This window comes from Musca autumnalis, unplaced genomic scaffold (assembly GCF_047663935.1).
Source record: "Musca autumnalis isolate F117 unplaced genomic scaffold, ASM4766393v1 scaffold_2, whole genome shotgun sequence".
Lineage (NCBI taxonomy): Eukaryota > Metazoa > Arthropoda > Insecta > Diptera > Muscidae > Musca > Musca autumnalis.
Window position 1 is genome coordinate 127609784 of NW_027411755.1, and position 15561 is coordinate 127625344.

At 39.8% G+C, this 15561-nt stretch overlaps 1 protein-coding gene across 8 annotated transcripts in view; it reads right to left on the minus strand.

The window, feature by feature from the left end:
* Window positions 1-308: 308 nt before the first annotated feature.
* LOC141394579 (uncharacterized) overlaps window positions 309-15561 on the minus strand; it is an 87567-nt gene continuing 72314 nt past the window's right edge. For all 8 annotated transcript variants that reach the window (XM_073969202.1, XM_073969205.1, XM_073969200.1 and 5 more), the window contains 3 exons: window positions 13357-15103; window positions 4456-4716; window positions 309-2218 (listed from right to left, as the gene is read on the minus strand). In XM_073969202.1, the coding sequence (XP_073825303.1) occupies window positions 1059-2218; window positions 4456-4716; window positions 13357-13945 (2010 nt within the window). In that variant the 5' untranslated portion in view covers window positions 13946-15103 and the 3' untranslated portion in view covers window positions 309-1058. The remainder of the gene's footprint in view (window positions 2219-4455; window positions 4717-13356; window positions 15104-15561) is intronic.

Here is a 15561-nt window from a genome sequence, read left to right on the forward strand (position 1 = left end):
GCAATGAATTGTATTTCATGTTTTGTTGTGCTTTTGTTTTTAAAATACAAAACACACACACATACAAACAAAAACGTTCTGTCAAAGTTAAACTTTTTCAACTTACAAAAAGTATACGCTCGGCGTATTTCGGTAGTTCTCATAAGAATACATGCGTTCTACTTTTTTCACCACACACGCCCTGGGTATACGTCTGTATATAGGTATGGGCCTTACCTGTTTTGTACTACCATGGTGGAAGGTATAAAAAGTTCAGCTCGCCCAAACACTTTTTTACTCGTTTCCTTCTCGTTTGTAAAATGAAACAATTTCTTGTATTACTGGAAAACACTGGGAACTTTATTGTGACAAAAACAAAAAAAAGAAAATACTTGTATTTCAGTTTATCATACAAAGCTTGGCTTCTCCAAAACATTTGGGGATTTTTGTTTGTTTTTACTGTAAACTAGCATTAGAGATTCAGATACAATTGTTTTTGGGAGGGGCTAAAATACATTTTAAGAGAGAAAAAGAAACTAAAATACAAATTCAAATATCGATTTCATTAGCAAATGCCCTTGTGTTTTTTAATACAGTTTTGTCCAATTAGAATAAAAAAAGTTGCTAAGTTTTTAACACATTTAGGAAAGTTTTCTTTAAAAATACACATTTTTTCGTTAAATCTTTTTTGTTTGTTTTGATTTGCAGATAAAGTAATTATGTATTGTATGTATATAATGTTAATAATAATAATAGTTATTATTGCATTTTAAATGGCTTAAAAAATATACACATTTATTTGTTTTTTGTTTTTATAAGTTATTTGTTGCTTTTAAATATATAAAAAAAATTTCACTAGTTTTAACTTAAAAATTATGCTGTTTGTTGTTTTACATACATCGTCGTCCTTTCTTTTGCTTCTCGAGTTTGTTTGTATTTTATTATTTGTATTTTATCCTCATAAAACTTACGGGCTAATCAATGAGTGACTCTTTTTATGTCCTATGTATATTATGTGTATGTGTGTGTGTGGGGGCGGTTATACTATGAATAACTTAAAATATTCTTACACTAAAATACTATTTACATTTTGTGGTCTGATCCAGCAGCTTCTTCCACAGATCGAATTGCTCATTCGCCTTAATCATATGCACGGATATTGACTTCCGTATATTACAGGGATTGAAGGCTATGCGCCGATTAAGGAATTCATTGACATGGACACGTTTAATGCCCAACTGTTGGGCCACAATGCCCGTTGTAAACACATCTTCCAGCTTCAAATAGACCTGGTGCAGTGACCTGACATACAGCTCATGGACAATGTCACTTGTCAGCACATAGGCTGGACCGGTGGTAAAGGGCGGAAAAACAGCGGCATTAAATTGCCCCGTTGATATATAGTATTTGGATTTCTTATTCCTAATGGGTTTCCATTTCTTGGCCAAGCGACCATATATGACACGCTTATCCTTTGCATGTGCATCCAGAAATTGCAAAAGTTTGGGCACATTAATGAACATATCGTCATCGGTTTTTAAAATATACTTGGCTTTGGGACAATGATTATCTACCCATTCCAACGACGAGAGGGTTTTCAAGGTCAGGTTATTGTAGGAATCAATAAAATGTCCACGTATTAGATCACCATAGATCATATTCTCTTGGGTTAGGGCTTCGCTGACGGTGGCATTGGTTGTACGACCCAATATAAAAGCGGTGGATACATCACGGCGTGTACCAAAATGACCCCAGGTTTGTCGTATGGCCAGCCGTGCCTCGGTATGGGTTTGTGCTGATGTTATGAGTATTAAAAGTTTCAATTTCTCTCCCTTGTTGGGACAAATTTGCTCAATATCGATTTCTTCATTCATGTGACCGGGTTCGTAGATTTGTTGGGTTGGTATACCCTGTGTGGGGTCCGCTTGTACCTTGGTTGCGACTTTTTTGGTGGTTGGTGTTGCTTTAGCTGATGAGGCTGCTGCTGCGGCGGCAGAGGATGGTGCCGCCACTGCTGCTGCCGCCGCCACAGATGATGAGGCAGCTGCTGGTGCTTGTTTGGGCGCTTCATTTTTATTGTTGTCGTTATTTTTATTGATATTACTCAGAATATCTCCAGAAGAGCCAGCTCCTCCTTTAATGGTCATTATAACAGAAGGTGGCAGAGCCTCATCATTGTCATCGAGTAATTCATTATCATCATTGTTCGGATCCAATGGTAGATAAAATTTATCTGGGGCTGAAAAGAAAAAAATTAAAAAACGTTTTAATGCGGATTTTTTAAAGAATATTTTTTGAAGTGCCGTTGCAGCAATAAACTTGGATTTTTAAAGAAAATTTGTTCAAGGGTTTAAATCACAGCAATAAAGTGGATTTTTAAAGCATATTTTTCAAGGGCCACCGCAGCAATAAGCGTTGATTTCTTAAAGAATATTTTTCAAGGGCCACCGCAGCAATAAGCGTTGATTTCTTAAAGAATATTCTTCAAGGGCCACCGCAGCAATAAGCGTTGATTTCTTAAAGAATATTATTTCAATATTTTTTTTTTTCGTTGTTTTTAATTTGGCTTGAGAAATAAAGTCCAAAGTCAACAATAACTTCACAACAGAATATTTTTTTTTTTTAAAAGGCCATTACAACAATAAGGGCCATCACAGAAATAAACGTGAATTTTTTAAAGAATATTTTTCAAGGATCCTCGCAGCAATAAACGTGATTTTTTTAAAGGGACATCTCAGCAATAAGCGTGGATTTTTTAAAGAATAGTTTTTCAAGGGCCATCACAGCAATTAACGTGGATTTTTTAATGAATATTTTTTCAAAGACATCAATGCACTAAACGCGGATTTTTTAAAGAATATTTTTTAAGGACCATGACAGCAATAAACGTGGATTGTTTTAAAGGGCCATCTCAGGAATAAGCGTGGATTTTTTAAAGAATAGTTCCTCAAGGGCCATCACTGCAATAAACGTTGATTGTTTTAAAGGGGCCATCACAGCAATAAGCGTGGATTTTTTAAAGAATATTTTTTCAAGGTCCATTAGACCAATAAACGTGGATATGTTAAAGAATATTTTTTCAAGATCCATTAGACCAATAAACGTGGATATTTTAAAGAATATTTTTTCAAGGTCCATTAGACCAATAAACTTGGATATTTTAAAGAATAGTTTGTCAAGGGCCATCACAGCAATGAACGTGGATAGAGTTTCAAAGTAAAAAAGATAGAGAGAGAGAGAGAGAGAGAGAGAGAGTTAGTTCATGTCCAATATCTTATCAAATTCGAAATATGATTCGTCGTATGAAGAATTGACCAAAAACAAAAAATCCCCTCTTTTACCCTACAACATGAATACGCCGTCCAACATTATAATTTATGTTGTAAAATAAATTGTGATTAGATCACCGGCGGAGTTTCCAAGAAAAATTCTGTTTAAAAATTACCCAAAACAAAAAATTCCACAACTTATCGCAAAAGGAGGGATACGATTGCCGCAATATAACATTTCACGTTTTTTTTTTTATTTTTTTGAAAAGAGGTGACGTTTGGCGATAAGTGGCCATAAACAAATGGAGATGGAAAATAGCATTAGAAGAAGCAGACCCCTCCACCATATATTTTGAGTTTTTTTTTTTTTGATTTGCCTTAGTTTTTGTTTTTTCTTTTGTCGACTAACTGACTGGTCGTCTTATCTACATTGTCCAAATTTGTATTATTTTGTGGTGTGGGTGCTGACTAAATACTGTTTGCCTTTGTCGACGTCATAATAGCAGCAGCCTGTCTATGCAGCAAATATTGTTGTTGACTTTAATATTTGTGGAGGCATAATAAATTTTTCACTTCCGTTTTTATACCGCACTCCCAAAAATTCACGTACTTTTCTCTGTGTCATAATTATTTTATTTTTTTGATTTGTTTCTTCTGCTAATCAGTAACTAAATACAGATATTAAAGTATATACGATTGATTTATGCAACTGGCGTTTTGTTGACTTTCAAATGCAGCCTTGATTTAAGATACCGTATTTTTCATGGTACTATAAGGCAGCATTGGAGGAATAAGATTTTTGTCATAGGATGCTTTAAGAGAGAAGAAATTGTCTAATGCAGCTTTCTTTGAAATTCAGCTGTTAAATGAGTTCCAGATTAGATTCGCAAAAGATTTAATAAAATCGATTTCAAATGTCATGATCGCCAAATTATGAAGTGAGCACAGCTGGTCTACGGGTGTAGTAGCTATCGTACAATAACTGGCAGCTGTCTTTTGTACAACCTAACCTGGCCTATCTTATTACTGCGTTAAAATCTGTAAACATATTAAATATTTGTTACAAAGCACTAAGCTTAACCAGACGCTGAAATATGTAATGAGATTTCTGAGAAGAAGATAAATAACTTTCTCAATATAATACTTCTATTATTACCCTACATGACTTATATCGTTATAATCTCTTTCTCCTTCGTGATAAACTTACATTTATTTATTGTATCAACGGTGGCCATCACCGGATGTTGACTTGATATATTTTTCAATATTTTATCAGCACTTTCAATAAATTTTTGAAGATTTGATGTTGGTATCAGAACATCGGAATCTGAAATTTTATTCTGTTGTGCTTGTTGTTGTTGCTGTTGTGATTGTGGTGCATCGGCTGTTTGTGGCGATTGTTGTTGTTGCTGTTTGACATCACCGCCTGCACCAGTACCGGCTGATGCTGCCGAATTGTTGATATTACCTGTAATAAAAGGAGTAGCAAAATTTATTAGTGTGTCAACAATATTTTCACACACACATACATATGGCATAAAATTAAATTAAAAGGATTACGGAAGTACATTTGTTATAATTAAAGTAAATTTGAAAATCAATCCTCGGTGGATTGTGGAAGGAAAACATTTTAAAAATACCTAACTATAAATTGAATTTTATTTTATGCACAAGTGTCATAGAAATCTTTTATGCGTTGTAATGTATTTGGCTCTATTTGGATGGATTCTTTTGGTCCGTGCCGGGAATGAGGAACATCCTGGCCCAGGAAACCAGCCCCAGCTTTAGATAAAAAAAGGAGAATAGTATTTCTGTCACCTTCGCCGATGTCACTCATTAGTAAAGGATGAATAATTCTGACTAATTTCACTTTCGTCGTCAGTAGCTTTGTTTCTCCTCAGCACCTGAGATAGCTTTCCAGTTGCCGATTTCGCAAACAGCAAAGCTAAGACATAACCAGAGTAGTTTTCTCTCGTCCGAGATGACATTTGACCAGTGTTGCCGAATTTGCTGATTTATCGTCATTTTGACGATTTTTGACCCAACATTGAAAAATGGCGATTTGACGATTTTTTGGTCCAAAATGACGATTTTTCACCTAAGCCAGAAATGCATGAAATAAAAGACGATAACTACATTTTGACCAAAGTTTCACGAAGGATTTTAAGGAAAGCAATGTTCCAAACTCGATTTTTGAGCTTTTTAATTTTTTATAGCAATTTCCAGACGGATTGGCTATATTTATGCACATATCTGGCATATCTAGGCACAGTTATTTCATAGTGTTTGCCCCACATTCAAATTACATGAGCTGAAAATTTTCGTTTAGTTTTGGTAATAGAGGAAAATCTTCCTTAAAAAGTTTTCGAGATAAAATATTACTTATATATATTTTGTTATAAAAAATATGAGTCCAGCTTTATTAACTTCCTACAAATGCCCTCTTTAAGCTGTGAGCCAGTTTTGAATGAAAATTTTTATCGATTTTCGACTGCCCAACAACCAAAATGTACGTGTACGGACAAACATGGACGGTCACACTTTCAAGCAAGCGATATTTGAGCTAAGCTACCATTTAAAATGACAATGTGTACCCAGCTTTACCATGCTGCATTGCTTCAAACTCGATAACCATAGGAAAACTATCATCTTCTAAAAGCTGTTTTTATACCAGTATTTAAGTGATATTGGGTTAGATTTATTGCTGTGGATTGTATATCTTATGTTGTCAGTCGCATTCACAAAAATAGCAGCGAAAAATCGCATTAGGCGGTAACCAAACCGAGTTTTGGACCATGTTGACGATTTTTTGACGATTTTTCAAATATTGTTGACGATTTTTTTGACGATTTCTGATCAAAAACTGTCGGCAACGCTGCATTTGACTCGTTTTGTGGAATGAAGAGAAAATGTGAGTGAACCAAAGGTTATCCAGGTAGCGATATACTACCTCTAAAGCTGGCGTGTTAAGCGACTACGTGTCAGGTTTGTAGTCAGGGACCGATAGTTTTAGAACAAAGACTCGTTCATACCTTGGCGCCTCATACAGTAGTATACTTAGCTGCCGAATCCTAACCATGTTGGTGTAGAGCTATGACATGACCGTCTTCTGTTCCCCCATTTAAAAATTGTTTATGGATGCTACGAAAATTGAAACCAACATAAAAACACCTCAAAGCAAAATAAAGCACATTCGTTGATGGCCACTGTTATGATAGCGGACAACGCTGATCCAGGTGCAATAATAGACGCAAATTCGGGCGGGACGAAAATCTATGCCGATAATGAACGCTGTTCCAAAACAGGGAACTGCTTGATTTGCCTCTGTCAGGTGATGAGATGGATACTACAATTATCCTATCTCAATCGTCCAGAGAGGTGCCTTCTTCAGTTGCCTATATGAGTACAAACCTATCGCAATCGATAGGCCCACCCTTCCAGGGTAAGGAAATAGCCCACTCCCCCACGTCCCCCAACCACTAAGAGTAGCAAGGTCCGGGATAGAAAAAAAATAAAAAAAAAATAAATAGAAAAAAAAGGCAGAACACTGAGCGACGTCATCCAAGCAGAATTCCAAAAGATCAAATTGATACTGCGATTCGTGAAGCATTAAAAGCGAAAACATCCTCACGTTGAGAAGCGTTTCGTTCCGGTCGAATGGATTCGTACATCTAGTAGGGATGTAGTCTCCCTCCCAACGCCTACGAAGACTATTCAGGTTCAAGGAAAAAATGAAAATCCCGTGGCTTTAACCTGCTAGAGTCCTTTGCGGACACTAAGAGTGCCTACGGGCATGCGCAACTGCCCCTAAAGGTATAGGGAAAAGATGAGAGTGAAATGTTCAGAAACTTCAATCTTGCAGAGGACAAGCTCACAGATCACTGATCCAAAAGGACTAGCCCTTCTAGGAAAGTTAGAGCTGGAAGGAGGATAGGGGATGGTAAAGCGAAAAGTCATGTGGCTGAAATGACTGGTGGAAAATCGAAGACCACTTCGGGCATGCGTGGGCCAAGAGAATGGTTGAACGTCATCCGGGCTATCAAAGGCAGAAGCTCCTACAACCGTCTGGTGAGAAGACTCGTGAACCACCTGTCTGTTAGCAATCATTGATAAGTTTGGTATTGAAGGAAGGCAAAGGTCAAAAGCTTCCACAACCGTCAGGCCACCCAGACCTGATGATCGCCCCCCCCCCCCCCATAACTCGGATACTTAATTCGCAACTTATCGTGCTTATTAGACATTTTAGTTCGTGCCGACATGACTTTTTAGAGCTTTTGGGTCATTATCTTAGGAAGTATGGACTTCTCCCCAATAAAAATTGTACTATCGTTATAGGGGTTTCGAGTAAACTTGCTGCAAAAAATCAAAAAAATCCGAGACATGACCTTAAATTGCATTTTTGCGTTACAGAAAATAGCATAACCTGGACTACTCTACTACCTATATTAAATCTTAAAATTAATAAAAATTTAATTTATACAAAAAAAAAAAATTGGACAGATTACTCCGAACTTAAACTAAGTTTGGGAAAAAATATTATGAACTCCAAATCGATAGATCCGTTCGATCTGCACGGACAGACAGATGCACGGACAGGGCTAGACCGAAATTGTCCAAATTGTTTGAAACGGATTTGGTCCAAACATACTCCTCCTATGGAGGAGTCTTCTATTATGTAGAAGCCTTCTATGGAGGTCTTCTATTATATAGAAGCCTCCTATGGAGATCTTCTATTATATAGAAGACTCTTATGGAGGACTTCTATTCTGTAGAAGCGCCCACGGTGGTCGACTATTCTATATTCAATCCCGCGACGGCCGGTTCTATGCACCGGATTGACTCGGAGGAATCTTCGACCAGGGGCCGTCACCTCAACAATTATGTGTTTGTGTTCGTGTATTTTTTCACCATGGGAGCGGCAATTTATCCCGGAATGCCTGCTCCGAGCTCTTCTGTTCCGTGCCGGGATTGAAATGAACCCCGGGCCAGTATGGATCTGTTCCGTTTGCCAGATCCGCATCCACCACATGTCAACAATGGTGAGATGTAATGGATGTATGGAATGGGTGCTCTGGCCTTAGTAGCACCCGGGATTACAGCGACAGGTATGTTGCTGCTTGCTGCATCAGCGCATCACCCAGTGCGTCTTCTACGTCGTCGTCTGACTCTTCGTCGTCGTCGGAATACGAGACGCCCCCGCAGTCTCCCCAACAACAACAACAAATGCAGCACCTAACACCACATGTTGTTGTTCAACGGCCCGGAAATGCATCATTCCTGCAATTCAATTGCAACGGTCTCCGCAATAAGGTCAGTGAAATTGTGGACTTTATGAGTCGGAAAAACATCATGGTCGCCGCGATCCAGGAAACAAAGCTCACCACCACCTGTAGCTTACGTTGTGATGGTTACAACGTTTTGCGGAAGGATCGCACAAGAAGCGGAGGAGGAGGACTTGCCTTCCTAATACACCAGTCTGTCCAGTACAGACCTATCTCGCTTGAGCTTGGCTCTAGTGACCCATACATGGAGTGTATGGGGGTAGCAGTAAAGTGTGGTACTGCCGAGGTAGAGCTGCTTCATGTGTACATACCGCCGATGAATAGCTGTGCCCGACGTTATATGCCCAATATTAGTTTGCTGTTAGAGGGCGATAACCGTCTGGTGCTAGGGGACTTCAATGCTCATCATGAGCTTTGGCACTCCGTCCTAGGTAATGACCAGCGGGGTACAGCGCTGGCAGAGCAAATCGATAGCTCCACGTTTTGCACGGTGAATGAAGACGCTCCTACGAGGATTAGAGGAAACTGCCACAGCTCGCCAGATATCACCATTGTGGCACCAGGTCTGATAAATGACGTATCCTGGCAATCCGTCATTTCCCTTAGTTCGGACCACCTCCCTATCATCGTCTCCGTAAACAGACCACCCGACTTCATAACCTCTGAACGCCGTACTTTCCTGAACCATGGGAAAGCTGATTGGCAAGGTTTCAAAGAATTTACCAATCACCGCTTCAGTCAATTGCCCAACCCCTCAGATCCTCGGGTAGCTGAGAGAACTTTCCGAGACATCATCACTAAAGCAGCCGCTCGCTACATACCTGCTGGTCGAATACCCGAAATAAGACCAAATTTCCCAGCAGAGGCGACGGGACTAGCAAATGAACGTGATGAGCTTCGTCGTACGAACCCCGAAGACCCAAGAGTTAGAGAACTTACTCTTGAAGTCAACAGGCTAGTGGGCGAACATAAGCGGAAAAAGTGGCTAGACCATCTGAAGCAATGCAACATTGGTGCAGGAATAAGTAAATTGTGGGCAACGGTTAAATCACTCTCGAGTCCGGAAAAGAAGGATGACAGAACGGCTGTTACTTTCAACGGCGTGACAGTAACTGACCCAAAGAGGTGCGCGTGTTATTTTAACCGGCAGTTCATAGAGCACCCCGAGAGTGATAGGGCGAAGAGAAGTGTGCTACGCCGTATAAGAAGAACTCTTCCAGCCGAGGAGGTACCACCACAATTTACGATGAGCGATGTTGCAGATGCCATCCGAAACGCTAAATCATCCAAAGCGTTGGGCCCGCACCGAATATCGATGGTAATGCTTAAGCAGCTGGATGAACCTGGAGTTGAGTATTTAACAAGTGTTCTCAACCTATCGTTAGCCACCCATGTTGTACCGGATGCCTGGAAAGTTGGCAGGGTGGTCCCGCTACTGAAGCCTGGCAAGGATGCCAGCAGAGGTGAATCGTACAGGCCGATTTCAACAACATCAACATGGATTTCGGAAAATGCATAGTACTACAACAGCATTAGACGCCATATCCACACATATCAGTAGAGGACTGAACCAGAAAAGGCCGTGCGACCGAACAGTCATGGTGGCTCTTGACCTATCGAAGGCCTTCGATACCGTCAACCATGCCAAGCTGTTCGAGGATATAGAGAAAACTAATCTCCAGCCATGTTTGAAACGTTGGGTAATCAACTATATGTGTGGACGCCAGTCGTTTGTAGAATTCAGAAACAAGAAGTCCAAAACCCGTAGAGTGAAACAGGGAGTTCCCCAAGGATGGGTGATATCTCCGGAACTGTTTAACCTCTACCTTTCTGAAATTCCACACCCTCCAGACGGCATAGAGATCGTGATGTATGCGGATGATTGTACGATCTTGGCGTCGGGTCCTATCGTCGATGACATATGTGATAGGTTAAATGTCTACATAGCTGACCTAGTGTAGTTCTTCCATCTGAGGAATATGAAAATATCCGCCGCTAAATCCACAGCCACGCTGTTCACCACATGGACGGCTGAGATGAGGCTCCCACTGAACATATTGGTCGATGGTGCACTGATTCCGACCACTAACTACCCTAAAATACTGGGTGTAACGTTCGATAGCATGTTCAAGTCGCCCGCGCATGCCACAGCTATTTGCAATAAGATCAGAAGTAGGAACAAGGTTCTCAAGTCGCTGGCGGCAGCACTTGGGGTGCTGATAAAGAAACCTTGTTGACCACCTACAATGCAATAGGCCGGTCTGTGGTAAGCTATGCGGCGCCAGCGTGGTCCGCAAAGGTTAGCGCATCGCAGTGGAAGAAGATTCAAACCTGCCAGAATGCCGCCCTGAGGACTGCAACAGGGTGCCTCCTCATGACACCAGTGGACCATCTTCATGAGGAGGCGAAGGTTTTACCGGTGCGTCAGCACAATAAGATGTTGTCGATGCAGTACCTGCTTGTGTGTTACCGCAGTGAGCATCCCTGTCACGATTTAATGAACAGAGAGAGAGGTCCAAAGGTATAAAAGAGAATCGCTAGATCAACGAGCCTATCAGGCAGGCTTGAATCGCATTCACACCAACATGGTTGCGCAAGCAGTACGAAGATACAGTGTGAACGCCGTACTTGGAAACCATCCCCCATCCATCGCAGCAGAAGAACGACAGCTGCCAAGGCAAACACGAGTGGTTTTAGCTCAGTTAAGATCCGGACGATGCAGCCGCCTCAATTCGTATTGGGCCAGAATTGACGCCACGATACCCAACATATGCCCAGCATGTGGATTGGGACCACACGATACCCTGCATTTATTCAACTGCCCATCTAACCCCACTCATCTGTCTCCTCATTCTTTATGGACGCAACCAGTCCAGGTTGCAGAATTCTTGAGTCTGGATACAGAGGAACTTGATAACTGAAATAATACACGAACGAACATATATGCGTTGCTACAACAACAACAACAACTATTCTATAGAAACCCCCTATTAAGGCCTTCTACTCTATAGGAGCCTCCTATGGAGGTCTTTTATTCCATAGAAGCCTCCTATGCAGGTATTTTTTACTATAGACGTTTTCTATGGAGGTCTTTTTTACTATAGAAGTCTTCTATGGAGGTCTTCTTTACTACCCAGCAAAATGTTCGATGACAGATCATGAGTTGAATCATAGGTGCAAGTGACTTGTCATAGGTGCAAATTTAGGTGAATCACCGATGAAATTTACAAGGGAGTGACACCTGATTTCACCTGTTCATTGTCATGGCATTTTGCACCAGTTCATTGTCATGACATTTTGCACCAGTTCATTGTCACGGCATTTTGCACCAGTTCATTGTCACGGCATTTTGCACCAGTTCATTGTCATGACATTTTGCACCAGTTCATTGTCATGGCATTTTGCACCAGTTCATTGTCACGGCATCTTGCACCAGTTCATTGTCATAGCATCTTGCACCGGTTCATTGTCATGGCTTCTTGCACCAGTTCATTGTCATGGCTTCTTGCACCAGTTCATCGTCATGGCTTCTTGCACCAATGCTTTGGATCCGGATTTTTGCCAATCAGAAATAAAATTCGCAATACAATTATGTAATTTGTTGAATTAATAAGAATACAATGCGCAGATGATTTGTATCGCCAGATGTTATTTTTCTTTATTTTGTATGTAATTTTCAAAATTATATATTATATTAATCTGCAATATCATATTTATCTCTTCCGATGGCTGCAAGATACTTCTTTCAACTTGGGGGTTCCGTTTTTCCAATATTCGATAAATTATGTGTCAATCTCTGAACCAAGCTCATCGTTTGGGAAATCTAGTATAAATTTGAATTCTGTTATTTTATTTCAAAAGAAAAAGCTTATCCTGTAATAGTTACCACGTTATGGTCTCTTTTATACTTATTTTACCGATCTCCTACTTTGCTTCTCTCACTTTGCATGCCATGCTTGTGATATCGTGATCTTTCAATTGAAGTTTTGTTCCCTCGGGTCGCATAACGTCAAATGGCTCGTATTCATATGCCGGTGGCATCTTTATCCATCCTGTTAACATGGCCCAACCAACCCAATAATTGCAGCTCGATATGTTTTACTATATCGGTGTTGGTCGGCTGGGGAAGCTCGTGGTTTATAGACCGGGTCTTTTTCATACTTCTTTTTAATATCCACAAAACGAAACAGGTTTCCAAACACAAAATATATTTTTCTTTTGTTTTATATCAATTTACATTGTATTTTTAATTAAAATATATAAATTTTGCCACTATCGACCACTTTCATCTGACTTTTATTTTCATTTTAACAATTACTTTTGCAAGTACACAATTATTCGGGTATATGAGTATTTGATAATTTATTGTGCGGTTACTTATCAATTTATTTGAACTCATGATAATATTGTGACAAAGATCGGATCTTTCACGACTTCAATTGCACTCATGAAAATTCGATGAAAAAAATCGGATCTTTCATGACTTCGATTGCACTCATGAAAATTCGATGAAAAAGATCGGACCTTTCACGACTTCAATTGCACTCATGAAAATTCGATGAAAAAGATGGGATCTTTCACGACTCCTTTCGCACTCATGCAAAAGAACCAGTGAAATCATGATTTCACATGGAATCACTTCCATTTAATTTTGCTGGGTATAGAAGCCTTCTATGAAGACCTTCTATACTACAGAAGCCTCCTATGGAGGTCTTGTATTCTATAGAAGTCTCCTATGATTTATTCTGCGCGATGAGACTCCAAATTGACAAATTACCAACTACATATTATATAATCCCTCATAAATTTGAAAATTTCAAACTTACCTAAATTATTATCAACCGATTGGACATATTGTTCCTCTTGTAGTAGATCATTGTTTTGATTATTGAAAGCGGTGTCATCAAGCGCCATATCTTCACCACCTCCAGTGTTGCCGCCGCCGGCAGCTGTATCTACTCCTCCTCCAGCACCCAGTGTGCCACCACCATCAGTTCCCGGACCAATACCACCACCATCTATGGCATTTTCATCAATGGTGGGCTCACGATGATGTGGTAATTTTTTAATGGCAAGCATTTCATTACCGTGACTGCTGCCGCTACCACCGCCACCCGATACCGGTAGATTTTCATAACGTATAAAAGGAGGAGCAGCCCTGTTATTCTTGACATTGGCACTTGCCGGTTCTAGAAGATCACTGTTGCTGCCAGTGCCGCCGCCACTTGCATTACTGATGCTGCTTTTGTTTGCCATTGAATAGGCCATCATTGAGGCCATTGCTGTATTGCGCATGGGCGGCGGCGCTAGGGTTTGTGTGGATGAATATGAGGCATAGATGAATATGGTTAGAACAACGATGGACACCACAATTAGAAATCTTAACAAACGAGTATTGTGCATGTTGCTGGCCATGGCAAGAGTATTGGCTTTAAGCTAACTACCCGACTTTGAATAACTGTTGTTTGGTAATATTAGCCAAGTTGAGTGATGATGTTGCTTGCGCTTGCTGCATCAGCTGGTGATGTTGACTAATGTTGTTGCTGCTGAAGAAGAAATATGTGTTTTTCTCAGCTTGTTTTGTGTTGGCGGCGCTGTTGCTTGGTCCCCGTCGTTTAGGTTTTGCCTTGTTTGTTGTTTCTTCTTGTCAAGTTCTATAGATTTTGACTGGTCTGTTGCTGTCTTTCTTGTCTTGTTGTTATATTCAAAACAAGAGTTTTATTATTGGACAACAAACAAGTTGTTGCATGCGCAAAAACACATTATATCAGCGGCAAAAAAAAAAAAATCAAGCAAAGAAGAGTTGTTGGCTCAGGGTGGGGAGCTAAAACTGGAATGCTGGCTGCTTGCTTGCTTTGCAAAAAAAGGTTATAATAAATGTAAATGGCTTAGAGTAGTATTAATGACTAGTTACGTCGTCGTCGCCGGCGCCGCCGTTGGCCTTACTATCCGTTGCTATCTTGGGTTTTGCTTGTCTGACTGTTTGTCTGCCTTCCCCAATGCGGCGGTATTTCAGCCAAAATTTCTTCTTATTGTTGCTTGGAGTCGTGTTTGATTTGTGGAGAAAAGCGAGCGAGGGGTTTGGATGGCGGTCGTCTGTTTTAATTATAATACGTGGATGGTGATGTTGTTGTGGTTTTTGTTATTGCATCTTAATCGTTGTACATTGTGATGTTGTTATTGTTGCTAATTTTATGTTTAATTGGAGTAAAGAGGAGAATCTCTAGTCTTGTTTTGCCCAGCATTTACTCTCAATATCAGCCAAGCGTATTGGGTGTTTGTTTTTGTTATTGTTTTTTTTTTTTGCTAAGAGTATATTTGTTGTTGTTAGTTGTTTGTTGCTTTTTATGGTGGATCTAGTTGAATAAGCTGCGCATGCTCAGTCTCATTGGTTTTATTTTTTAGTTTATTTGTGTTTGTTGTTGTTTTTGTTATTTGTTTCTTTTTTTGGAAAATATGGCCGTGTGTTGTCGTCACAACAATCGTTGTCTTCTTTAATGTTTTTTTCTATTTCGTCAGTTTTTTTAGTTACAGCTGACTGATTCCATTTGCATATTTCTATGTTAGTTCCTCCTGCAATAAAAAAGAAAACAAAACAGCATAAATATTTTAGCTTTGAGTAAATGTAAATAACGCAAAATAATAAAAAAAAATATTTTGCATAACGCTTTTGGTCGGCGTACATGAAAATAATATCAATGCTCCTGCAATTTATAGATATAAAAAAACCGTTTGCATAGCTCCCACTAACGGTACTTAAGGAGTTGACCGTGAACTAAGCTTTGACTAAGCACATAGTTGAGACAATTCACGATTTGGTTCTGGCTTAAAAAAATTCCCTCCTTCGAAGAATCATAACTGAATACTGTCAGAGTCGAGTCCCCAGTTTGTGGATAGTCGAATGCCCAGTAGATCATATATTGGGTAGCTGACACAGCCAATGCGACAAAACAGGTTGTGGTAAACCTAAATGTACTATGAAAAGGTCCCTAATTTTAATAATTGAAAAGTTTCTAGTATAAATTTGTAAG